At 35.4% G+C, this 27,551-nt stretch overlaps 1 protein-coding gene across 1 annotated transcript in view; it reads left to right on the top strand.

Annotated features, from left to right (window-relative positions):
* The window catches only part of RALGAPA2 (Ral GTPase activating protein catalytic subunit alpha 2), a 160,875-nt gene that overhangs the window by 51,310 nt on the left and 82,014 nt on the right, over nt 1–27,551 (top strand). Inside the window, exons 16-23 of the mRNA XM_081325243.1 lie at nt 2,356–2,520; nt 10,582–10,749; nt 11,814–11,908; nt 13,180–13,258; nt 13,416–13,574; nt 15,811–16,004; nt 16,801–16,899; nt 18,608–18,763. Of these exons, the coding sequence (XP_081181369.1) occupies nt 2,356–2,520; nt 10,582–10,749; nt 11,814–11,908; nt 13,180–13,258; nt 13,416–13,574; nt 15,811–16,004; nt 16,801–16,899; nt 18,608–18,763 (1,115 nt within the window). The remainder of the gene's footprint in view (nt 1–2,355; nt 2,521–10,581; nt 10,750–11,813; nt 11,909–13,179; nt 13,259–13,415; nt 13,575–15,810; nt 16,005–16,800; nt 16,900–18,607; nt 18,764–27,551) is intronic.

Raw genomic sequence — 27,551 nt, 5'->3', positions numbered from 1 at the left:
CAGGAATTCTGGGAGTTGAAGTCCACGAGTCATAAAAGAGCTGAGGTTGCCTACCCCTGGACTAGACATACCAAGTTCTCTCAATCCATCATATGGTTTTAGCCTCCAGACCCCTTTCTTGTATCGTGGTGACCGGAATTGGATGCAGTATTCCAAGTGTGATCTCACCCATGCAGTATAAAGCATCACTAACACGTCACATGATCTTGAAACTATCCCTCTGTTGATGCAACCTAAGATTTCATGAGCTTTTTTGGCAGCTGCAGCACACTGCTGGCTCATATTTAAGTAAGGAGCTGCTTATTGCCCCAGAGCGTGATTGAGACTGTTTGTGTGAAAGCAACATAGCAAGCTGCAAAATGCCACTGCCAGAACAGTTTACCGTTAGGCATTTTGTTTCGAGTGGGACTTTTAGGTTTGAAATACTGAAGCGCTAAAGAAGTGGTTATTTGTTTTCAAACGGTGCCCCAGAATGCTCATGGGACTGAATAGAATGAACTTTAGCAAGTTCTCTACACTTTTGGAAAGTCCAGTGTTTGCTTTCTGATACTCACTAGCCAGCTCCTCACTTCTTTGTCTGCCAGGGTCTCTGCCACAACTGTAGACCTTTTCCTCCTTTCTGGTATTTAAACCTCACAAAGGCAGAGCACGTGTAAAAAAAGATGGGAATTGATAGGGATGAGCTGGTCAAATAAAGGAGGGAGACAGCAATTTCAAGTTGACTGGTAGATCTGGCAAAAACCTCTATAACAGCTCTCTAATGCAGAAACAGCACAGCACTGTGTGTTGCAAGCTTAGGTGGTGTTTTTTTTTCAGATTGTACTCTTGAGTGCATGAGATCTTTTCATTCACTATTTGTAACTCTTGATGTGGGGAGTTACTCCAGACCTCTTATCTTTGTTGCTCCTCTGCATTCTTTCTTGGGTCTGAACATTTTTTTTTGTATTGTGGTGACCAGAAATGGATGTAGTAGTCATATTTGGTCACACCAGTGCAGTATAAAGTGGTACTATCATTTCACCTGATCTGGAAACTATTCCTCTGTTGATAGGACTACATTAGTTTTTTTTTTGGCAACTGAAGCACACTGCTGGATCATACTTAACTGGTGGTCTATTAGGACAGGGCTTTTCAACCTTTTCACCCATTGTACCACTTTTAGGATATGGCAACATCCGAGTACCACCAGTCACCAGCAAGGTGTCAAAAACCTGATGACCATAAAAAAAGGAAAAAAAGTGATGAAGTACAGGTAGTCCTCGACTTACAACACTTCGCTTAGTGACTTTGCAAAGTTACAATGCATTGAAAAAAGTGCCTCCCAAGCCAAAGCCGAGCAAGATACCTGCCTGCCCACCCGGCGGCGCTCTTCCTCCTGTCTGAGGTTTTCATTGTTGTGAGCATTTCTGTTGAGGATTGGCAGTGGGGGTGGGGTGGGGGGTGTTTGGTTTTTATTCCCCCCATCTGCTGGGTGGTTGCAGCAGTTTTGGTCACTTTACATGACCCTGGGACACTGTGACTGTCATAAATATGAATCAGTTGCCAAGCATCTGAATGTAAATCACAAGACCCTGGAGATGCTACAACATTCCAGCTGATCGGCACTTCTTCTGGGCTCAGCAGATGTGCCAGGATCAGCGCCAAGCTCCAGCTGGAGCCTGGCACTGATCCTGCAGCTTCCACTGAGCCCTGACAGCCCCTAAGAAGCGCTGATCCTTGCACTTCTGCTGAGCCCTGACAGCCCTGCAGCTCCAGCCGTCTCTCGCTCAGGCTTGTGCAGTGCTGCCACCGGTTCAGCTCATTCCCCTCCCCCGCTACCACTTTTCTAGGATGGTCACGTACCACCTGCCAGGTGCCAATGTACCACAGGTGGTACCCATACCACTGGTTGAAAAGCCCTGTATTAGGACACCTCTCACAGTTGCTACTGTTGAGCCAGATACTACCTATTCTATATCGGTGCATTGTTTTTTTCTTGCCTATCTATAAGCAAAGGTCTGCTTTGGTTTAGCTACTGGCTCTCCATTCTTATATACACTTCTTGCTTTTACTGCTATTAACTGCTTGCTTCAGCAGATTCTTACAAAAACTCATTTATTGGGGAAGTTTCCAATAGGTTGTGTTCATTATCTAATTATTCCTTAATTACATTCCTGAAATCAGAATTGGTTTACAGTTTTCGTGCTAGAAATCATTTTAAAGTATTTAAATGACAACTCCAGTTTAGCCACTTGTATTGGAGATTAATCAATCGGTTAACTGTTCTTGTTAATTAGATTTTTATTTACAATCTGATGTTCTTGAATTCTCTAAGTACATTAAGGTTAAATTTGCTATACTTTCCATTACTGAAAGGTGGCATTTTAGAATCTCAAAAAGGAGCTGCAGTTGGAAGATCATTTTCTTTAAGCTGGAGAGATCATCCTGACGTTACAGAACCAATGAGATTTAGGAGTGCTACCACCTCAGGAGTACCGGGAATTGAGAAAGCAAGGAATATAGTGCGTCAGAGAACAACAGGTTAGAAAATAAAATAATAAAATGTCTAATAATAAAAATGTCAGTAATTTTTTTAAAAAAATTAATTTCTAACATTTCATATTTCCTTTGATTTGTTGAGTTGCTCTGTAAACCATCTGGTTTTTGTGGCGGTTTCTATATAATTCTGCATATGAATTGTTTTCATTGCCCTAGGACTCTTCTAAAGATCTGGCAACCCTCCCCTTGGCTTAGAATTTGTATGTGAATCAAATATTAGAGTGAGTGTTTCTGGTCCAGTTAGTATAAGACACTTAACTTGGATGTAGGTAGAGAGGGGAACTTTCCGTTTTGGTTATTCAATGTTAATTATGTAGAATTAATGTGTAAATTTAAATTGTAAGTGGTTGGGATTGCAAACTTATTGGGATTTCACACACCTATGTCTAAAAAATAGTTGGGCCGTCATTTATAGGATCAGCATGTCATAATTTGGCAGCACATACTTGGTTTTTGATTCTGGTTATTCAGTGGAGGGTTCCATTGCATTGATTGAAACAACATTTGAAACTCTTACATGGTTCCTCCTGTAGTTTCTGTGTGTATCTGTGCACATGTTTTCAAGTATTTAATCGGTTTTTTAATTTTATGGAAGATTCAAAGGTTATATTTGTATAATGTAAAGACCTTTGCTATTAAATTGCAAGATTATTGTGACTGGCAGGTTCGATATTATTATAAGTTATATAGTTTGAAATACTTGTAGCTCTAAGAGTAAAAACAAAATTCTTGGAAAATCTGTAACAAATACTTTTGCATTCTTTTGGTGTTCAAAAATGCTTGTAATTTTTCATCAACTTTGGAAGTTTGATTAGTAACATGACCTCTACTGTAAAAAATATTCCTCTGATTGCCTCTCAGTTTCTTTTACTACCTTTCTGGGGTTCGTAGTAAGACATTTTCAACTCCATTTTTTGTGGGGGGGGCTTTTCTTCATTCATCTTTATTAATTTAAATCATGGCTTGTTTTAATCATGGTTTCTTAAAAAAATACAGGTTTAGTCTCAACAGAGAACCCATGGTTTAGTTGGCCTCTTCCTAGTTGTATCTTTGTAGTCTCTTTATCACACATGGATGAAACACTGCGTAGACCCCAGAAGCTTTTAAAATAGGAAAGGACTTTTGCCAGGAACTTTATGTTTCATAAGGACTTATTCTTGCAAAGATTTCTATATTTGTAATGGATGTATGGTCTATAGCAGGGGTCCCCAACCCCCTGGCCGCAGATTGGAACCAGTCCATAGCCTGTTAGGAATCAGACCATGCAAGCAGCAGCCGAGTGAGTGAAGCTTTTTAAAAGTTTTTATAAAGTTGTTGGTAACATTTGCCTTCGGATGAACTGCAGCTATTGTTTCAACTATTCAAAATACTGTACACTGTTCAGTTCTGTCTTATTTCCCTATTTTAATTATAGATACTTATAGTTATATGAGGTTGATTTTTATAAGTAATCATGAAGAGTTTTGGGGTTTTTTTTCTCAGTTTCAGAACAACAGCTTTAAACTGAAAAGGTGAATCCACTGGTACCCCCTACTCTTTTAGTAGGCTTAATTTCCCTCAGTATTTACTCCTGGCTCCATTCTATAGGGATTTTTGAGTAAGGTAAGACAAGAACTTAGCATCTCCCATATGATATGTTCAGTATGCAGAAACCTTGTGCCTTGGAAAAGGTACACAGTTGAAAAGTATTACTAAGCAGAGGGAATTCGTTCTATTATCAACCATCTGTGTACAAATCTTAGTTGTGAGACTTGTCCAGAAGCAAATTCTTTTCTTGTTCTCCACCATAATATAAGAACTTACCATTTATTGCTTAGCTTGGAAAACTATTGTATCAGATTCATGGTTCTTTACTATTGCCTCCTTTAACTATGCTACAGGTAGTTAACCACACATTTAGTGACAGTTCAAACTTGCAATAGCACTGAATGAGTGTTGCTTGCAACCAGTTCTCAGAGTTTCAGCTGCTGCAAGACTCCACATTCACATGATCACAATCCTGGCATCTGGCTTGCAATTATAATGTCGCATTTGCCCACGGCTGAGGTTTTTTTTTGGCTGGCTTCACACAAGCAAGGGTAATGGGGGAAACCGGCAAGAGGTTGCAAATGGCAACCATGTAATGTTTCACTTAATGATGGAAACCAGGAATGGTAGAATTGTTATCACTAAGCGGGACATTCACATGGCATGTTGCTTTATGACCACCGTGCTTAGCAACAGCAATTCTGATCCCAATTGCCATTGTTAACTAAGGACTACCGGTATGGCGTTCTTGTTCAACCACTCTATCTTTGCCCATCATCCAACAATTTCATATAGCTCCCCAAGAAACAAAAGGACCCATTTTCTTCCTATTCTATTTCCTGGTAAATATCTAATTTGCCAATTTTCCAGGTGGCTCACCATTCTTCTGTGGTGAATAATCTGATAGAAAGCATTCCCTTTACATTTTTCTATGATAGTATCAACAATGCTTTTAATAGAATTTGGATTCCTCTTTTTTGAGTGTTATTAGAGTAAATGAGATATGGTTCCTCTCCAAATGAAAACATGAAGTTAATTATTTGGACCTTTGCAATTTTCAAAGCATTACATTCAAACCCATCCTTTGGAACAGAATTATCAGGTCACTGCTAACAACATGATTATGGTTTTCTACATCAATAAATAATGTAACATACATTGTCTAAGCTTTTTCAGATGAGATTGATGCCTCTGCCACTGGATAACATTTGTAACTATTTGCCTCTTAGGGTCTGGCAACAAGAAGACTGATTGGATGGGACTGAATCTGTTAGTAGCAAGGACAATATTTAATTTGTGAGAGACTCCCTTTATTTATCTTTTCCCATTCACTCAGAAAATTTTTGTCAGCATTTCTGCAATAGGGAAGGAACCCAGAACAGAAAGAGTTCATTGAGAGTTTATTTTCTTATAGTTAGTGAGAAAGTGGACCTTCCAAAACAAAGAAGGAGCTAGATCAGCAGATAGGCAACCTCGGCTCTTTTATGACTCATGGACTTCAACTCCCAGAATTCCTGAGTCAGCTATGAAGCCCATGAGTCATAAAAGCAGTGGCGTAGCGTGGGGGGTGCAGGGGGGGCCGGGCGCAACATCTGGGGGGGTGCGCTTGCACTCGCAGCTCTCTGCCCCTGCCTGGCTCACTCTCTCTCACTGCAGTGCTGGCTGTGCGAATCTGATCCGAGCCGCCGGGTTAGGGGGCGCAAATTACTTGCCTTGCCCCGGGTGCTGACAACCCACGCTACACCACTGCATAAAAGAGCTGAGGTTGCCTACCCCTGAGCTAGATAATTAATTCATTTCATACAATGGGAATGAGAGACAATGTTTTGAATATGCTTTGTATATACAGTGTTTGCTCTTGACTTACAGCACGGACTTAAATTCCTTGACTAGATAGATACAGTGGTATTCCATGCTGAATGCTGCTTACTGTCAAACCTGCTGAAAAAATATTTTCAAGTAGCAACAGCAACGGGTGAATCATGAACAACCAACAGTAACTGTGCCCTTAACCAACTACTAACTTGAATTTTGCACAGTGCATTTTTTTTGCCCAAGATGCAAAGCTTGTCAAGCAACATCGCAACAGTTCTTGCATTCAGCAGTCTAAAGGCTCAGCTGTACAGCCTTCATTTCACATTACTACTGTATGTGAACAGGTAGTCCTCAAATTGCAAGCACAATTGGGAGAGGCACTTCCATCACTAAGCGATGTGGTTTTTAAATGAGTTGCAACTGATGTTGCAACCATTTTCTTGTGGTTCTTAAGTTAATCATGCTATCTTTAAATGAATCTCACTTTCTCTTTTGGCTTTGCCAGCAGTGTCATAAATTTGAACAGTTGTTAAGATAATGGTTATACATGCTTTTTTGGTTTTGGCAACATTTCTTTGAAAATGAAAGCAAATGGGAACGTGTAGGAATAATATATTAGAATTATATAATCAGCATTAGCATTTCTTCATAGCAATTGCTTTGAAAAAAATGCGACCTGTTTGTTATATCCAAAATGGTTGTCAGTCCATTAACATGTGTTTAAATGGCTCTCCCCTCATCCTGTTTTCTTTCGGTCCTTCAGCTAGCTTCAATGGGTAGAATCAGGACTGAATTAGTACTTGCTATTTTATTGGATAATGAATATCTCCACATTTCTGTAATTTGGGACAATTCATTCCTTTAAAAAAACAAACAGTTTTGGAACACTGAAAAACTTGAACTAATAAGGATCAAAATTCCCAATGTTGTTCTGCGTTCAGAATACTTAAAACTGCCATTTAAAGTCTAATTATTCTGCACCATTCCCACTGCAGTTTTTAGGCTCTGGCAAAGATAAATTAAAGATTATTATTATTACAGTTTGTCAGCCAGGTGTTTAGGTTGGATTTGGCATTTTTAACCATCTTATCTCAGGGGTGTCAAACTGCTGGCCTGCGGGCCGGTTGCCTCATACGGATGCCATGCCCACCCCAGCTCCGGCAATGCAAAAAAAGTTGTGATACATTGCGACACGTCACATGATGCGGTGAGTTTGACACCCATGATCTATCGAGTCCTTCCCAAGAACCTGGCATAGGCAGATGTTGTTTTTGATAGATTTGTTTGTGGCAAAGTCAGCCAAATGTTTAGACTCAAACTGGCATTTTTATGCATCCCTCTCAAGAACCTGGGATAGGCAGATTGTTTGATGGTGTTAAAGGTATTGTTACATGATGTAAGCTGTTCCAAGTAAAGCAGCCTTTTGTAATTGATTGATAGTGATTTTGTCAATGCTGATATCACCGTGGGTATTACCTTCACTTTTTTTGCCACAACTGTTCTGTTGCCATCTTCTTACAGATTCCTAGGTGATCATGTGGCCATTTTCTCTACAGTAATCCAATGTGCAAGCATAAGAGGTGCTTTTTATAGAATCAGTAACACAGAGAAATAAGGATGATGAGCAACATTAATGCTGCAGGAGTTCCAAAAGCAAGATTGTCATTCTGTCCTCTAGTTCATTTTTTTTAATAAACTGGGTTTCTAAAAAAAAATCTTGAATATTGGATAACCTTACAGACAGATACCATTTACTGAATTTCTTCTGTACTGCTTTTTACCTTAATGAATTGTATATGCACAGCATTCAAGTTTATGAAATTCTAAACCTGTTATTTTCTGTTTTATGTGGAAAAACATCATCCTGTTAAGTAAAATAAAATTACTCTTTTACTTCTATTAATTTATTTTTCCCTGTAAGCGAAGCGAAGTCGGTCTATCAACAACTGTGCTCGTCTCTGTGAGGCTTTGCCAGCCACTAAAAGTGCGCCTCTTCTCCTCCATACTGTGAGCTCTCTCTTGCCTGATATCTCTTACGCTTCTTACTCTTGCACTTTTACAGGTATGGTATTATACAATTTAGCAAGATTGCGCTCTGCTTTATTTCACCCTATATCTTACATACGGCATCCTAAATATTGCATAATAATGTATTTTGATTGAAAACGTCGATGTTTTTCCAAGTGTGTCAGAAAGTAAGCATTAACAATCTGAAATCTTGTTTAGATGAAGCAGCTTCAGATTCCCAAGTTTCTTTGAGTCTGAAACCAAAATCTTTAATATATATATTATATTATATTTAATATATAATTTATTATATATATATATATATATATATATATATATATATATATATATATATATATATATATATATATATATATATACATACATACATACATACACACACACACACACACCAATTTCCCTTGAACATGCATACATATACACAGTACATTCTTTTATACTCAGAGAGACTTAATTGTTTACTTTTAAATATAACAGTTTCTTAGACTTTTACAGCATTCTCAAGTGGTCAATAATCATTGGGAAGTACAGTTTGAATGGGATAAATCCTATCACCACCTATTCTTGACATTCCCAGTTTCTCTCCATGTAGCTAAATCAGCAGCTGATTTTTCCCAGCTCACAGGAGATCATATCATGGGCACACATCTATTCCAATTCCCTTGTATGTTTAGATTTCTTTTCCAATTTAGCCAAATATATTTGAGAAAATGAGGAAAGAGAATCAACCATGATTCTAGTTCCTAATCTTGATATAAATTTCTGTAGAATTGGAGTAGGATGGATAGATAGCCTGCTAAGAGATTGCTGGCAATGGCCACTGATGAACTCATGTTTGTCAACTGGAGGTCAGTCATCTTACCAAGATGAATTTATTTTAAGAGGAAGGGCAAATGGGAAATGCACATACTTTATTTGTTCTGTTTCTTTTGGAGGCACGTCTTCATTGTAAGATTTCCAAGCTCTACCACAAACAGAGCAACCTAATGACACCAGAGATCTATCAAAAGAATGTTGATATTGTAAGTCCCCTTTGCATCCTCAAGCTCTGCTTCCATTGTTAAATCCTCCAGCCCATGCTGCCATCTCCACTGTCTGTCCTCTTTTCAGGGATGCTACCTGGTACTGGACTCAAGAGTGCTTGTATTAGAATGACGTGGCAGAAGCACTTGAGTTCATTGATGTGATTTTATTTTTCCATTACTACCTTCCCCTTTAGAAATGCTGCTGTTCAACAGAAGAGCTGCCGAGGCCATTATTGCCTCTTCCACTCTTGTCATAGATGGAGAGGCTGTGAGACTGCCCTGCTCTTCCTGTGCACTGAGAGTTACAAATCAACTAGAATGCAGCAGGTCTGCTAGGATTCTTGTCTTTCCCAGATTGCTACAGCTTTCACACACAACTACAAGTGCCAGGTGTTCCCATTTAAATTTAGAGGTATTGGAAGCATGACAATAGCAAGAGGAGTCATGTTTTAGAGCCTAATCACTACAAATCACTTTCCCAAGGAAAAATGTATTAAATATTTTAAAAGTCACATTTTGTTTTGAAAAATATGGAAAAAATGGGAGTAAGCTGGTTTCACAAATCAGCTTGTTCACTTATCCTCATAACATTTTGACATCTGATGAATTCAAAATATATTTTTGTTAAGAAATGTTCCTTCTTATCTCGAAGTCCAGAATTAATGCATTTCCCCCAAAACTCAGGTCTCTGGGTTTTAAAACTGCACGTAGTAAGATATAACGCTACACTGAAATATTAGGTGTGAATATTTCAAGAGGAAAGCCTTGCAGATGTACTCATACTTATTTCTGTGGAAATATAATTAAACAGATATGATTAAACCAATGCAAAAATAAATTTGTAACTAGATATGTTAAGTAAAAATGAAAAATTGGAGGTCAATGTTATATTACAATTTTATATTATATATATAATGTATTTTTATGTACTTTCACTTGATGGGTAAAGTAAATCAATTAGATAGTACTTATAAAAGTGGCCAGTAGGGTTATTTTGAATTATGGATAGCTCTGGGTAATATTGAGACATACTCTGTCTACATTCTCATGGTAGCATAACTTTTAGTTCATATCCCAGACAATCAAATAAATATATGCCGGGAGCAGTTTGTCAGCCTTTATTTTCCCATTATGGTATTCCAGCTATTATAGTAAATAGCCAGACTGTACTTCCAATACATACAGGAATATCAGATTCATAATTAGAAATGTTTCTATATCAATCAATGGACAAGTATTGGTTGCACACAAACTTAAAACGTGTGTGTGTGTGTGTGTGTGTGTGTGTGTGTGTGTGTGTGAAAAGCTGATATTTGAAACTTCTTTACAGTTACCATATTTCTTACATAAGGGAATTCATTTTGTTGGAAAAAAATTCTTGCTGAGAAGAAACAGTGTTCTGATAAGTTCTTAATCCTTCTAGATAACCCTTCATACTTCAGATCATAGCACATTCCCATCATAAGTCAATAGTACAATGGGTTAAACTGTATTATACTGTATGTTTACCTTGTGTTAAGTGACAATGTTTTATATGTTAATTGAAAAGAAGGATGTAAATATTTTAATAAGTGAAAGACCTTTATTAGAAATAAATATGGACATTTTAAAAATGTAATTGATAATACCTTTGTATCAATCCCTATAGAAAGTGAACAACATGAACTATCAGAAAATGGATCAGGAATTATTAATCAGCAACCGGTAAACTTATTGAGAGCAGAATATAACAGTCCTTTTTCAGATCAGGATCAATTAACTCAGAGCAGTAGTACCTCTGATATTAGAGAACAATGCAGTTCTGATATTTTCCAAGGTAATCTAGAAATACTTCGAGAAAGAATTGTTTTTATATGCAATCGCTATAAGTAACAACATCTGAAACACTATTCATACCATGTGCTAAATTTATTTACTATGCCATTTTCTGTTCATTTTTACATATATACTTCAGTAAGTCTGATAGCCATTTTTAATTATAGCCCATTTATGTAAAACATACACTAACGTAGCAAAAAAAGAAGTCCAGTCAATTCAGTCAGGTCATTCATATTTAAACAGCTTTTCTTGTTAGAGCAGAAATGTCCCAGTTTACAGGCAACAAACCCAGGTATAAAGAACAAAACAAATCAAATCTTTATTACAATCGTAAACCAGCATACATATACATATAAATTATTAGGTTTTTATCTCGCATTTTTTATCTCTATAACTGAAGATGGCCAACAACCCTATGAGATGGATTGGGCTGAAAGAGTGTGTCTGATCCAAAGTTACCCAGTTGGCTTTCCTGCCTCAGGGTGCCTCAGACTAGAACTTACAGCCACCTTGTTTCTAGGACAGCACCTTCACCACTACACCAAACTGACTGTGAAAAGGATGCAAGAACAGAAGAAACATTTTAGTCAGCCATGTTATAAATGGCTTTTTATAAATCAGCATCCTTCATATGTAACAGGTTTGCAGTCATTTGGAAACTATTACATTATGCAAGATCTCAATGTTTTAGGTAGTTAGTATTTTCAAACCACCAGAAGACAACAACTAGTGTTTCAAAGCCAGCTCTTTTCCTAAATACTTAAATGTGATTTTGCAGTTTGCAAAGTAACTAATCTCAGCTAGTTACCTGATTTCAACTACTAATTTTTGTCATTTTTTTAAAAAAAAAACCTTTAAAAACAGTATACCATATTTATGATCATTAATATATTCAATAATTATAAATAATACATTTAATGCTTACATGAATTTAATAATTGTGTAAATGTAAATATGCGCATATATTTTCATAAGTTATAAAATTGCCTATTTGAAATAATAAACATATTCAAATCAGTTTGTTAATTTTGTAATCCATAACATTTGACTCGTACTTCACAGTTAGAAAAACAGAGAGTTCACAAAATTTAACTGCAGGATCCAGATCTGTTCACAAAAGTAAGGAGACCATGAACAAGGAAAGTACACTACAAGAAGTAAGTACAAATAAATAGGATCACAATGTATATTAAAATAAGACATATGTGTAAACTTCATTATATTAAAATAATGTATTGTTCTGTTATGTTTTATGGTAACAATTGACAATGTAAAGAATGGAAGCATGTTGTGAAAAAACGTAGAACTAAGAGAAGTACAGACTTTTTTCCATATACTATTGTCAAAGTATATGGAAATACCGTATTTTCCGGCGTATAAGACGACTTTTTAACCCATGAAAATCACCTCAAAAGTTGGGGGGTCGTCTTATACGCCCAGTCATCTTATACGCCGGAAAATACGGTACTCAGTTACAGAACAATGATTAAGTTTAAACTTTAATTTATTAAATAGCCATAGCCCACAACATACATTAACATTACAAATATTTATAGAATTAAAACAGAACTTAATACTGGCCCATACCTACCACTGCTTAACTTCCATTTATTTAGATAAACATTTCTGCAGTTAATGTAAGTAGGGTTACATCCTGTATTTGTTTAAAATAAGATGAAAGAATTTTTTAAAAATCCTCTGAACTGAGAGATACCCCACATCTTTTCAATATGTGTCTCACAGGCTGATAAATATAATTAAAGATATAAAAGCTTATTGGGCAAATATTCAGTCTGAAAAGGGAAGAACAGGAATGTGAGGCCTCAATCACTGTTGAAGGCATAGTTTGCAATTTTTAAAGTGAATGCTTGCCAGGCTAGGTAGAAGGCTATGTGAACTAAATACTTACCTCTTTAACGGTCCGGTTTTCGACTGCCACATCGTGGTCAGAGTCCCTCATCAGCAGATACCTGGACTGGTCCCAGTCAGAAAGCACACTTTTCCTATTAAGAAATCAGTGCTGTGAAAAGCACACAAAAAGTTTTAAAATTCTGTCTCATTGCAATTACGATTAGATAATGTTGGCTTTGACAAGAACAGAAGTTGACACTACAACAGCTAACAGTGTTATCAATTCTCTCTCTCTCTCTCTCTCTCTTTTTTTTTTACATATACAGACATTCACATGTCCTTTTTTCATTTTTTTTCATCCCTGTTAATTATTTTAACAAGTTTTACTGCCCTTTTCATCTCCAACCATAGAACAAATAAATGAAATCAAAATAATTAAGGAATGATGCCTAATATTGTGAAGCTTGTACGGTAATAGTGTGTGAAATTGATCGGTGCTTTGAAGGAGACAATTTTGAAGCTACATTGCAATTATTATATTAATACGTAAAACACATTTTTTCACAAAATCATGCAGGCAAGCAACACTCCATCTGAATTAATTCTCAGGACAGACAGACAGCAGTTACATGGAAATCAGAAAGAGAAAGAAAAATGTAAGTTTTTCAGAAAAATCACTTTTATCGAAACGATTGGTGAAATAGAATATACTAATGTCACAAGATTCATATAATAACATTTTCTGCTTTAATTACTTCAGTCATATTTTCAGATTGTATTATTACAGCCTATTTTATATAATTTTTGTTATAGGTGAAAGTATTAGCAGCGATACTTCTATTGGCTACAACAATGAAATGGGCATGAGCTTGGCTACCTGGCAAACATGTGAAGAAAATAATGATGTCTCCATGCACGCTGACATTTCTGTGGATCCAGATGCCCACCAGTGGTTGGCTGCCAACTTCTCAGGTAGGCAATCTTAAAAGGGAAAGGTAAACTAACTTGATATTAATCATAACATTACATTCCTTCAGCTAAGGAAACTGAGTTACGAAATGGTTGAGCTTTCTACCATCTTGTTTGGAGATAAAACAAAGGACATGACATCTTCATTCATTCATCCCATGCTCAGAGGCTCGTATCAGCTCTTCTGCTTTGCCTTCCCTAGTGATTAGCCCTTTCACCTCTTCCCAGAAAGGGAAACATATGATATTATCATATTTCTTAAGTGCCTAAACTGTATTAACTTTAATATATTTATTTTTATTTATTTTAATTCCATTTATATCCCGCCCTTCTCCGAAGACTCAGGGCGGCTTACAAGCTTAGCGGGTAGCCTTCATTCTATGTATATGCCTGCTTATTAGGGCTTTCACACAAACCCCAAGCGGCATTATTACAAAGTCAGCTTAATTGCCCCCAACAATCTGGGTCCTCATTTTACCTACCTCGGAAGGATGGAAGGCTGAGTCAACCTTGAGCCTGGTGGGATGCGAACCTGCACTAATTGCAGGCAGCTGGTGTTACTTAGGGAGGCATTAGCCCACTGCTCCACCAATAGTATATGTCTGCATATGCATACTGGTATACGTGCAAACTTGTATTTCTGCAGGTACTTTTCACTGATACAATAATATCTTCCAAAGTGAGATATACCTGGCGTAACTTTATTGGTTTTTAGGTACAGGACCAAGGTGTTTTATTCTCCTGGGAATTTTAATCAGTGTGTTAATTTTTAACATGCTGATATTCAAAAACATTTTATTCAAGCTGCTACATTTATGGTTTTATTGTCTTTATCATCTTTTTCTTATTACGGTATTTTATATTGTATATTTTAATTGCTCTAGAAGTTTGTATGGTTTTACTTAAATGTGAAAACCTGGTTTCTTTTTTAAAAATGTTTTTATATCATAAGATATGTGTATGATTTCAATAAAGTGCTATTTATGCATTATTGATGGTATAAAAGTCTATCTTTAAAGATAGAAAAAAAGGAAAGGTTTATAGCTTTGCATCTTGGTTTCTAATTTACCCCTGTAAAAGTTTATATTGGCTGTGTTTTATGATATAGTCTATCTATGGCAGGCATGTCAAACTGCCAGCCCACGGGCCTTATACATCACGCCAAAACTGCGCCCACCCCATTGCTGACAATGTGGAAAAAGTCGCGATACGTTGCGCGATGTCACATGACATCGCAAGTTTGACATGCCTGATCTATGGGAACCATTCTTGCTTAAATTTGGTTAAACTCATCAGAAGTAACATATATATTGTTAATATATAAGCAAGTATGGTTCTCATAGATAGAATACATTATACAACAATAACATATATATATATAGTTAATTTTTCCATTGTTGCATATTCTCTAAGTTTAATTTCCCAGTCAGATACTGTTAGAATTTTGTTTTTCTTCTACTTATTGGACAACATTTAGTTTTGTTTCCCTAAGCATAAATTTGTTGTTGTTAGTTATGAAGTCGTGTCCGACCCATCGCGACCCTATGGACAACGTTGCTCCAGGCCTTCCTGTCCTCTACCATCTTCTGCAGTCCTTTTAGGCTCACGCCTACTGCTTCAGTGACTCCATCCAGCCACCTCATTCTCTGTTGTCCCCTTCTTCTCTTGCCCTCAACCTTTCCCAGCATTAGGCTCTTCTCCAGTGAGTCCTTCCTTCTCATTAGGTGGCCAAAGTATTTGAAGCATAAATATCAGTAAATTATGATGTTTTCTGGGATTATACCTAGTAAGAAAAATGTGATTTCCAAACTTCATTAGAAAAGGAACTATGGCACCAGTCGTAAATTAAGTTTATGACTATTCTGTCATCTCCAACTGCTCTCTTTGCAGTTTCCTTACAAGGAGTAACTGTCCAGAGCACTTGTGAGGGATGTCATGTCCTCTCCTTATTCAAAGAGCCGGTCTACTCACTGGCTGTTCATTCTTTAGTGTAGTCATCAGTTACGCTTTTTGTGGAGCCATCTTCTGTCCACCATTTCTTCCTCCAAAGTCCCAAAAATGATATTGTGAATGTTTCTTTCACGTAAAAAAGTATGTTCGTTTTATCATGCAGTATTTTTTGTTTCTTCTGTCTCTCTGTTTCAAAAACTAAACTTTTTTAAATAAATAAAATGTGATACCTTTTTCTCTTTTTGCACATCATGTTAAAAAGGCTAATGCAAACCATTCCTTCTTCTAGACAGCAGTGAATTCCTTGCCGATGATTGTAGCATAATTGCTGGTGGCAGTCTTACTGGATGGCATCCTGACTCTGCAGCTGTATTATGGAGAAGAACATTAGGAATTCTTGGAGATGTGAACAATATCCAGTCTCCTAAAATACATGCCAGGGTTGTTGAATATCTCTTTGAGTTATGGCACAAATTAGCAAAGGTATGGTTGAATGTTATGATGAATTTACTGTGATGTAAGCAGCTAAAATAAACATTGAGTAATACATTCAGATCAAATGAAATTTTCAATATTTTAAAATATCCTTACTAACCCAATTTATTAAGACTTCAGCAGTTGATTAGTCTGCTGGAATTGTGCACCCAAAATGCATAAAAGTACCCCCATTTTTTTGCCCCACACATGCTAAAAAACAGGCTAACTTGCTAGATCTGGTCCCTAAGCCAAACATTTCGGACCCCTGTATTTTAGCGAATGTGATGATGCTATTAGCAAACAAAATGTTGCTGAAGAATTATGGTCTCCAGTTGCAGACATTTGCTGAACAAATAAGCTGGACTAAATAAGGAATAAATGAACTAAAATCCAGCAATATCTAGAAAGCGATGGATTCTCCACCCTTCCGCTAATATGTTTAGGACAGGTTTAATGTATATTTCTTTGTGGCAAACTAATGGATTTGTTCCATAGAAAATGGAGAAGTTTGCAAACAACTGCAGTTTCATAACCCTGTGCATCACAGAATAATGATGAAAAAAGGCAATAGGAGAAATACATATTTAGTATTCCACTGATTTCCTGTTAAATGAAGAAAAGAAAGAACATGTATAGACCATCTCATATCTTGGTCTCATCAGCTAAATTTATTCAAACCAAATAGAAAATAACTTTTGAGACCCAATATTTTGCATGTAAATGTTTTAAGAACAATGCAGCTAACCTTATAAGGCTGATGAAATTTAAAACACTTACATTGCTTTCTGTTTGTTTGTTTTAGATAAGAGACAACCTGGCAATAAGTCTGGATAACCAGTCTACTCCTTCCCCTCCTGTTTTAATTCCACCACTTAGAATATTTGCATCATGGTTGTTCAAGGTAAGTTGTTCATTTGCTTTTGCATTAAATGCAAACAGTTTATGGATGGATTTGGAACAGTGGAAAAGTTTTTTTATTGCCAAACAAGATGCCCTACTTGGAATGTTCCCTCAGGATGTTTTTAGTGTCTTGTGTTCCAGGTGAATAAAGTCAGAAATGTTTTGAATATTCTGCAAGAGGTGTGCATGACACAGAAAATGTGTTTCTGTTTTAAACCGTTTCCTAATACGATACCACTCTGACATATTGAGTGATCCATGTTCCAAATAGAAAACGCCTGAAAATTTTCTGAATCTTCCAGCCACATAATATAATGAGAACTTAAAAGAACTGTTGTGTTGTTGATTCACTCTAGTTTGGAGTGATATTGTATGCTGACTGCTACCTACCATGCAATCTAAAAAAAAAGTGAAGGGGATATTTTGTTAAAATAATGAAAATAATTAAAAATTATCTTAATGGAAGCAGCAGTTGTAATATATCTTTTTTAAAAAAAAATGTGGTCTACTTACAAATCCAGAAACCAATCTGTTTGTATTAGGTATCATTTGGAAACTGAAATAAAATAAAAAGTTCAATTATTTCATTAGTTATGCTAGTTCCAATGAAAATATATCACTAACCACTGTAGCATGAAGAGTGTACTCTGTACTCAAATCAAAAGTTAACAAAGCCAACATAGTAAGTACAGGTAGTCCTCGAGTTATGACCACAGTTGAGCCCAAAATTTCTGTTGCTAAACAAGGCATGAACTGAATTTTGCCCCATTTTATGATCTTTCTTGCCACAATTGTTAAGTGGATTGCCGCAGTTGTTGTTAGTAACACGGCTGTTAAGTGAATCTGGCTTCCCCATTGACTTTGCTTGTCTGAAGGTCACAGGACACTGTGACCGTCATAGATATGAACCAGTTGCCAAGCATCCAAATTTTGATCATGTGACCATGGGGATGCTGGAAAGGTCGTAAGTGTGAAACACGGCCATAAGTCACTTTTTCCCATTGCCGTTGTAACTGCAGTCATTAAATGAACTGTTGTAAGTCGAGGTCTACCTGAAAGTTGAGGACTACCTTACTGCATACATGTAACGTTGTATTCTACCTAATGTCTACCTTTGTGTGCAAGGCATACTATAAAACCCAACATATACATGCATATAAGCCATAAATCCTACTTTCCCAATGGCAAAGATTTTAAAAAAATAGCTGTGATCATTTTCTTTCTATATGTAGCCTAAGGTTAGTTATCCAGAATAACCTATATGGAAACAGTGCAGCGTGTTTTGTGGGGTGTGACCTCAGAGGCAGTGGGCCTTTCTTACCCAGGCAAGTCAAGGAGTGAGGCTTAGCCATTGCCCTGCATGAATGGTAATGGGCCACGGCTAGGTAGGAATTGTGGAGACTTGAACAAATTTGCTGAAACCTCCTAGGAATATATAAAACCTGTATCCATTTTTTTTTGCATTACTGGAGGCTTGCACTAGATTTAAAAACTTGTCCATTTGTGGATTAACAATTTAAGATTTTTTTTTTCCTCATGAGTGTTTAACGAAATGTTTCTGACTAGCATGAAAACTAATTAATTAAATAAATAAATGAAATGAAATGTAGAATCAAAACCACCCTTTTGAGGATATTTACATATCTTAATATATAATGGTCTGGTTATTTCAGAGTTCACAAATGATTTAACAAAAAAAATTTTTTTAGGTTACAACTTTACCGGATGAATATAAAGAAGGAAAGATCCATGCCTACAAACTGATATGTGCTATGATGACAAGACGACAAGATTTTATGCCAAATCCTGACTACTTGGTGCATTTTTATCTTATCATGCACATTGGCTTAACTAATAAAGATCAGGTATTAATGAGATAGTTCTGATTTTAAAACTGAATTGCACTTATTAATACAATTTGCATAATTTGGATCATAAGAATTTTTGTAAATGAAAGGAAAATCTGGAGTGGATTGAAATGAAGTTAAGGGGAAGAGAGAAGGGAGGAAGAAATGAATGCCTTTCTTTCCAATAGAGGATACAGCTTTTAATAGAAGGGATTTCAACCTCAAACCATTTTTACTTCATTTCTTACTGAAAACTGGTTGTTCTTGATATCCCCATTGTAAAGGGCTTTTAGCTACTTTTCTAGCAACAGCAGTGCTTCTACAATCCTACTTTGCCTGGATAAGCCAAAGTGGGTATCCACAGGCAACGAAGAAACACAAAGCCTGTAGTTTTATGACATGGTTAAACCATAGGTCTAGCCATTGTCAGAATTATCTAAAATCACAGAAGTTTTCGGGTTTACCTATTAATGTATTATATATTATTTGTTTGATTTTTACTCCTGAGACGATTGCCAAACTCATTTATTTTTTTTTAGATTACAACTTTAGCAGATGAATATAAAGAAAGAAAGATTCAGGGGCCTTGTAGTATTGCAAACTTTGAGAAAGCCTATCTTAGACTGTAGAGATATTTAAAGCATCTGATTGAATTCTTCTGGATGACTTTCAGGTTTTAAGGCCTAAAAATGTGAACTAGATACTTGACACTGCTCAACAAAGACCTGTCCAGTTATTCTTTACCCCTTACCCCTTATTCATAAATTCTGCTTTATTCAGATATACAGTATGATATCTGAATATATCAGATATATTATACAGCCAAATATCTCTGTGCATGAGAACCAATTGTAATTTGCGGTGTTGGTAACTTTTCCCGGGTTTTTTTTCCTGGGAGCACCACTATGGACCCTAATGCGTTTTTTGTCATGCTTCCATAACAAAACTTCCATTCAGAGTGGTTAATTTCAAGGCTTTGCACTTTCAATTAACCAGTTGATCAGTCCTTTTTTTAAAAATTACAGTCTTCCAGGCATGCAAAAGAGGGCAATATGAAAAGATCAGGAAAAGGGATCAACACATAGGAAACGAGCAGTATCAATTGGAGCCATCCAGCAGAACGCATCATTTTAGACTGCCTTCCCCAATGTACATCAGCACCCCCTATATTGCTTGCATACATCTTAAAGCAGGATTTTAGGGAAAACGGCATTTCCAGGCTGTAGCACCTTTAGCTCCTCTGTAGACGAACATTGAATTAAAGCTAGAGGCATGTGGACATGTGCTTGGGAAATGACTAGTAGGCTGTCCTTGCATCAGAGGAAGATGCGTATTTGGGCTAGGTAAAGTATTGTAGTTTTCTTGGAAGTGAGAGGGGAGGGGAAGTAAAGAAACTGGAATCGGAACCAATTATTGCTAATTTATGTAATCCCCCTCAGTGTATTATATGCAATGTAATCTTTAGTAAGCATAGAATGCTCAGCTGGGGCTGGGAGTTATAAATTTGGTCTTACAAAGAATGATCTTAGAGCTTCATTATAAAAGGTCCCACAAGAGCATTCCTAAAAAAAGAGATCCTGAAGATCTGAAGAAGTATAAGTAGGATGGATTTGATTTAAATCAAATTGATTTAATTCATAATTTAATTCACTAGTCAGGGAGAGCCAACTTAATGTTTAAATCATTTCACTTACCAAGAATATTTTACAATAATCATTTCTAGTAAAAGTGGTTTTTTGATACAGTATGAATACAATCTTTTTTTCAGGGATGTATATTTTAATTTTAATACATTTTGGTCAGTTTTTAAAAAAATATTTTTCATAACAAATGAAATTAGAATATTAGTAGCAAATTAGCAGCTATGTAGTTGTGAAGACATTAGATGAACCAGCTCCAGTTGAATTATTTGTGGGTATTTGAGGGATACATTTGCCATGTTATAATAGTATATCCACCACCTGCTTTTAAATTGGCTTGTTCTGACTAATTTTCTTCAGCAAACAATAAAAATAGATTATTACTTAAAACGTGCACTTCTGATTTAAAGTATAGTTTGTTAAAAATAAAGAATAGGCAATTTCAACCAAGTCAGCACAAGGCATTGAAAACTTTGGTGAATGGTGAATAAAGTGTTCATCTGTGCCTCTTTTTTTCCAGAGTCTGGCAAAAGAAAGACAAATTGTCTTGCTTTTTCAGTTCCCAAATTGCTTTGCAGTTTTCAGTGAATTATTCCAGAGGAAGAGAACACTCTTTGTAAACCAACAAAACTAATTGCTGCTATTACAATTTGGATTACTCCTTCAATGATTTCTGAATCCAAGTGTTTAAATGTATTACTTAGACTTCCTTTGTTGACAGTCTCATGATCAAACATACATCTATGGATTGGATCACTCGTAAGCCCATTTGGTCTAATAGTTAAGGCACCAGGCTAGAAACCAAGAAATTGTAAATTCTAGCCCCACCTTAGGCATGAAAAATCGGCTGGGTGTTCCAGATCTTTCAGGGGCTCCACTGAACGTGGCTTTTCTCTGTTCTAGCCCAACAAGTTATCACATACACTTTTCTCTGAAGTTTTCCTTGCAATAACTGTCCTGTTGGGTAGACCAAACCCTGGGTAAGGAATTGTACATTGTTCATAAAATATACCTTCCAATCATGCAGAAAAGACTTGACACATAAACAAACCAAACTTTTAATATATATATATGTGTGTGTGTGTGTATATATATATATATATAAATATATATAAATATATATATATATATATATATATATATATATATATATATATATATATATATATATATATATATATATATATATATATATATATATATATATATATATACACACACACACACACACACACACACACACACATATATATATATATATATATATATATATATATATATATATATATACAGTCTAATTGGTTTCTATTACAGAGTTGTCAGTGTCTAGTTCTGTGTGATAAGTCTTGGAATTATTTTTTTGTCTACATGCTTGGTATATATGGTACATTTGGCTTTTTTACTTACATGATATGGATTACTCTGAAATGGTAGCCACTAATGATGCTAAATATAGTGTAGGTTGACATTGTGCATTTTGAAGATCTTCCTAAATAGAAGCAATCAGCTCATTTAGCACATTGACTTTTTGTTTAGTATGACTGAATGCATGCAATGATAAAAATTACTACTAAAAGGAATATTTGTACTTTATTATAAAATTATTATTAAACATAAGATATTCATTATTGATTAGTCAATTAGAATTGACCATATCAAACTTCACCATCAACCACAATAAAACACAATAAAATAAGATAAGATAGTGAAGTGAAGTGAGATAAAATAGCTATGGTGAGATAAAATAAAATATAGTTGGTGAGATAAAGTGTAAATAAAAAGTATGATAAAATAGTATGAGGTAAAATAGAAAAAGAAGAGAACTTTATTAAGTTGATTAACTGTGTCAAATATTAAACATAACTACTTTTGTTCAAACATAAACATTCTAACTCCAGCTATTAACATTGCTTCCGTTTCCAAATAAATTTATGTAGTTTATAAGCATGCAAAATACATAATGCCATCAAACACATGCTAGCAAAGTGTTTTATTGTGTCTTAAACCATGCATAACCAGAATAAGAAGTTAAATGAGTATTTCTAAATTTTGTAGTAAGCAACATAAAATTAATTCTCTTTTATTCCTCTTGGTGGCAGTCTTAGCTTCAGATTTTACAGTAAGCGAAACATGCAATTCTGAGACAGAATTGCTTTTGTGATTCTTCATGTATTAGTTTCCATTCTGAAAACACTGTGTTTTATCTAGATCTGAACAAAGCTAATGAGACTTTTAGGATTATATACGTAAATGTTCTGGAAAGTTACAATATGTTTACCCATAACACATAGTCCTTTTAAGGGTTAAATAAAAGCAGGGGAAGATAAGTTGCAAACATTTCACAATAATCAAAGGGTCTTCTCAACATATGCTCTGATGACATTTTGAATCAGTGCACATAAATTACATCTGATTAAAAATAAAAAATATTTTAGATAATTTCTATGTATTATATTTGTGAGAGGTCACATGTTGAACCTAATCAGTTTAGGAAGCATTGCTTTTATGCTAAATCAACTTTATTTCCCCTCACCAATAACATCATGTAGAAAAGGGCAGATGATAATTCATGCTAAAATGCAATAATGCAATAATCAGAATCAGCAGATTGGGGATATGACAGCTATAAATAAGCATAAACAGTAAAAGCATTGTTGATAAAAGGCTTTTGTTGGAAATATTTAGATTCCTAAAGCACTACAGGACTGAAATTAAAACAGTCACTATACTCCAAGCAAAGCAAATTTCTGCATGCTTTTTTTTAACTATTAAAATTTTTATAAAGGTTACAATATAAAAACCAACCCACCCAAAACCACCACCCCTCTCCCTCCCCCACTTCCCAGAGCTGAGTACAGGGTTACAAATATAATAATCATAATCTAACTAACATTAACAAACTATATAGATAACCAAATTCATAATGCGCTTTAACTCCCCTTTAACATAAATACACGCAAAATAAAAGTAAACATAATAATAAAAACATAAACAAGTTAATATCCAAGTTATTAAACAATACTAATGCTAAAAATAATAATAATATAATTAAAATTAATAAAAATTCCACTATAATAATCTACTAGTAATAACAACAATCTAAAATTTATTCATAGGCTAGATGGAACTTTTTAGTCCCATATTTATTCTGAATATAATCTATCCATCTTCTCCAAACTGAAATGTATCTTTCTTGAGAATGATCATTCAAATAAGCAGAAATCTTAGCCATTTCTGCTAAATTTGACACTTTAAACGTCCATTCTTCTATAGTTGGCAACCTATCCTTCTTCCAATATTGCCCTATCAATAACCTTGCAGCTGTTATCAAGTTCAACATCAAGTTAATTTCTTTAGTATCACAATCTGTAATAACACCCAATAAAAATAGTTGTGAAGTAAACTTTATCTTTCTCTTAAAAATCTTTTGAATATTCCACCAAATTTTAATCCAAAAACCTTTTATATTTCTACAAGTCCACCACATATATGAGGACCCAGATTGTTGGGGGCAATAAGCTGACTTTGTAATAATGCCGCTGGGGGGGGGGCGCGAAAGCCCTAATAAGCAGGCATATACATAGAATGAAGGCTATTGCTAAGCACATTGGTTTGTGCTTAAATTGTAAGCCGCCCTGAGTCTTCGGAGAAGGGCGGGATATAAATGGGATTAAAATAAAAAAAATAAAAAATATGAAAATAAGTAGCATCCAAACTGCCACATTTCCAACATTTGGGCTGTAAATTAGGATACATACAAGACAACTTTTTAGGATCCAAATGCCATCTATAAAACATTTTATAAAAATTTTCTCTTAAATTTTGGGCCTGGGTAAATTTTACATTTCTAACCCAAATTACCTCCCATATATCCATTGGGATCGGTTCTTGAATATTTTGAGCCCAGTTTACCATACAATCTTTAACTAAAAATTTCTGCATGCTTAAATGCTATTTGCTTTGCAGAGGAGAAATGTATCTTCTCACTGAGTAAATATATGTTGGAGTAAAGTATTTGCAAAGGGCCTGCAGTGGCAACCCTCCTTCATGTATAAATGCAGATCTGCTTTTCAAATTCCTTCGTTTTACATAGGGTTGCCACCATGAAAATATTTTCCTAGTGATATTGCAGATCCACAGAACTCTTTCAGAAATAGTAAAAAAAATATATGCGCCTTTTATGGATTTAGGTGATTAGAAAAAGTACTGTCTTCCAGAAAATGCTGGAATGATTTACAAAGGGGCGGGGGTTGATAGTAATCCAGATTGCCATGAAAAGTACTGGAGACAGTTCAGTGGAACAGGTCATATTGATTCAACTGCATCCTCCAGGCAGGGACAGATCTAATTGGCAACAGATGGATAGTACTTGACAGTAAAGCATTGAGACTTGGTGATAGTAAATGGTCTCCTATATGAAACAGGAAAAATGTTATGTACTGTATACATTTAAGGGTAGCAGAAGGCTTGTTTCAAAGGCCAATGCTATAATAATAAAAAAAAATTCCTCTCCTGCCCTGTAAAATCTAGATGGAAAACATGTTGCTTGATTTTTTATAAAGACATTTCAGATTTTAATGTTATCAGGAAGTGAGGTGATCATCTAAGTTGGGTTAAATCTGATTCCATGTCATTTTTTCCATTGGGAATCACATATGTCAATGAGTAACAGTTTAACTAAACAGCAGTATAACCATAGATTTTATATAAGAAATATAATAAAAACAGCAATACAGTAAGAAAAAAAGATCTCTTTAAATGTGTTTTAAATGTTTGAAGTGAACCTACATAGGCATTGCTCTCACTATCTTCATCCATGTTAATATCCTAATATAGTTAGATTATATATTTTAAATTGTTCTTATCCACAAATCTAGAAGTTTTCCTAGAAATAGTAATCCCCAGGTATTAACCTCTGGACAAAACCCAAATTTTCCTTAAACCCTTCAGTACTTTTTTGCCAATTGATATAATATTTGACTTAATTAAGATTGTTTCACTTTTTAAAAAAATAGGGTTCAATTATTGGTAATCATTCAAATAAACTTGAAAATATCATCTACTTATTACAATATTCTCTGTTCAAATTTAGGTACACAAAAAATTCCTTTGATTTCATAGAACTATCTTTTTAGACCAATTCCAGATTTAAAAGTAAAGGAGACATCCTTGACAATTTTCTTTACGTAATCTAAATTTCCACAACACTCAAAAACTATTTCATAAGATTTTTTTTACATCCAAGGAAATGGACTTGAAGATTAACTTATATTAAATATACAAAGCTATTATAAAAACCAGATTTTGTATTATTTAAAGCTTGGCATACTTTAAAGCAGATTATGCAAAATGAATTATTGTAATATCTTCCATAAACTTCTCATCAGCATAGCTGTTAAAATCTTAGCATTACCATTTAACAGATGTAAGACCATACATTCATCTCTTCAGCAATGTTCTCAGTACCATTATACCTTTTATCATAAGCCCTTTGCATTTCCTTCAGTTTGACCTTCCTGTTTTTTTCCATGATACATTATGTTGTATTCTACCATCCTCAATGAAGGAAGGCCTTGAATTGAATTTTTCACTCTGAGAATCAATAAAGTCTACCATTTAGGGACAGCTTGGATGGATTTTAGATTGTAAGACTACCTTACCAAGTTTGATTTTCTTTCCTGCCGTGATACAAAAAGTGTCGGCTATTCCTAAGTAAATTTAGGAGATATACTTTCCCTCCCTTGGCAGTAAAATGCATATCTAATTGAATTCTTTTAGGCATTTATTCTAGCCATTTTATTGTCCCTAAATGGAAAAGAGGATTGAATGGGAACTTAAAGAAATGTTAATTTATATCTTGTCAGCAAAAGTTACAACTACTATCTGCATCTCTCAACCTCCAGTCCAACTTCATGGTCACTGCACAGCACTAGTTCCTTACAACTTCTCTTGTTCTTTTTTTTTTTTTTTTTGCTGTACAAAAACATGAAACTTTTGAAATAATCATGAGTTTCATTTGATTACAACTCTTTGTTGAACTGATTCCTTCATAGGAAAATACTCTTAGCTATTATTTTTTTTCTGCAATGGGTCCTCCAAGGTCCTGACCAGGAGTACAATTCAGTGGGACCAGTTTGGTTTGTGTGAAAGAGTTGTTAAATGTTTTTCTGTATACTAAGCAGTGGAAGACCATATTCTGCATCATTCGTGTCCCTAAACAGGATCTAATTTTGTCCATGTGCTTAGCACGGGTGTCAAACTCGCCCTGTCACGTGACATGTCGTAACGTATCACGACTCTTTTTTGCAATGGGGTGGGCGCGGCTTCGGTATGATGAAACCGGCCCACGGGCCAGCAGTTTGACACCCCTGCTTTATACAATAGAAAGTAACATGGCATGGGGCAACTTTCTGCTTGGCCTTCCAGGATATGTGGTGAGAAGAGCAGAGGGGCAGTAACACAGCCCTGGTGAAGGTGCTTGGCTACAAATATCAGAGACCAAGCATGAGACAAGGTGCCGTTACCACTACCTGGAAAATCCAAGTAGGAGCAGGTAGACCCTGTCAATGTGGTAAGACATCTGAACACACAGGTTTTGCTGATTTTGCTAACTGAAGTTAAAAATGTGTTGCTATTTTGCTATAGGAAGAAGCTTGAAATCATTGTATGGTTGCAAAGGAATACACTGGGAATTCAGTGTCATTGACTTGAAATAAAATGTTCATGTTCATTCTTCTTGACTTCATGTTGATGTGATTCATAAAGTAGTCATTTGTTATAAATTCAGAGTTGGTTTTACTTGTTGCTGTGCTTTAGGAATTTTCTGGGTTCTGATGTTTGAGAATGATTAGTTTTTCATTGTGAATTGTATTTTTTCTTTTCCCTTAGTTTATTCTAGCAATATCTCCCAGTTAAAAGAGCAACATCATGCAAGAGTTGCATCATGTAATTTCTTTTTTTGTGTGCACACTCTACTCTAGATGTAAAAGTTAATTAAAATAAGAGGCCCTGTTTTATAAAAAAAAACATTCCTGGATTGAATATTATTTTATTCTTATGCTCAGAGCAGAAAACAATGTAGCTGACAAAGTCCAAAAAATACTTGCAACAATGTAACAATTTCACATAAGCCTCTTAATTATTTGTCTTTCCATTAGAAATAGTAG

This window comes from Vipera berus, assembly GCF_964194415.1.
Source record: "Vipera berus genome assembly, chromosome: 3".
Classification (NCBI taxonomy): domain Eukaryota; kingdom Metazoa; phylum Chordata; class Lepidosauria; order Squamata; family Viperidae; genus Vipera; species Vipera berus.
The sequence above is the reverse complement of the archived record's forward strand: the minus strand, read 5'-3'. Positions and strand labels throughout refer to the sequence as shown.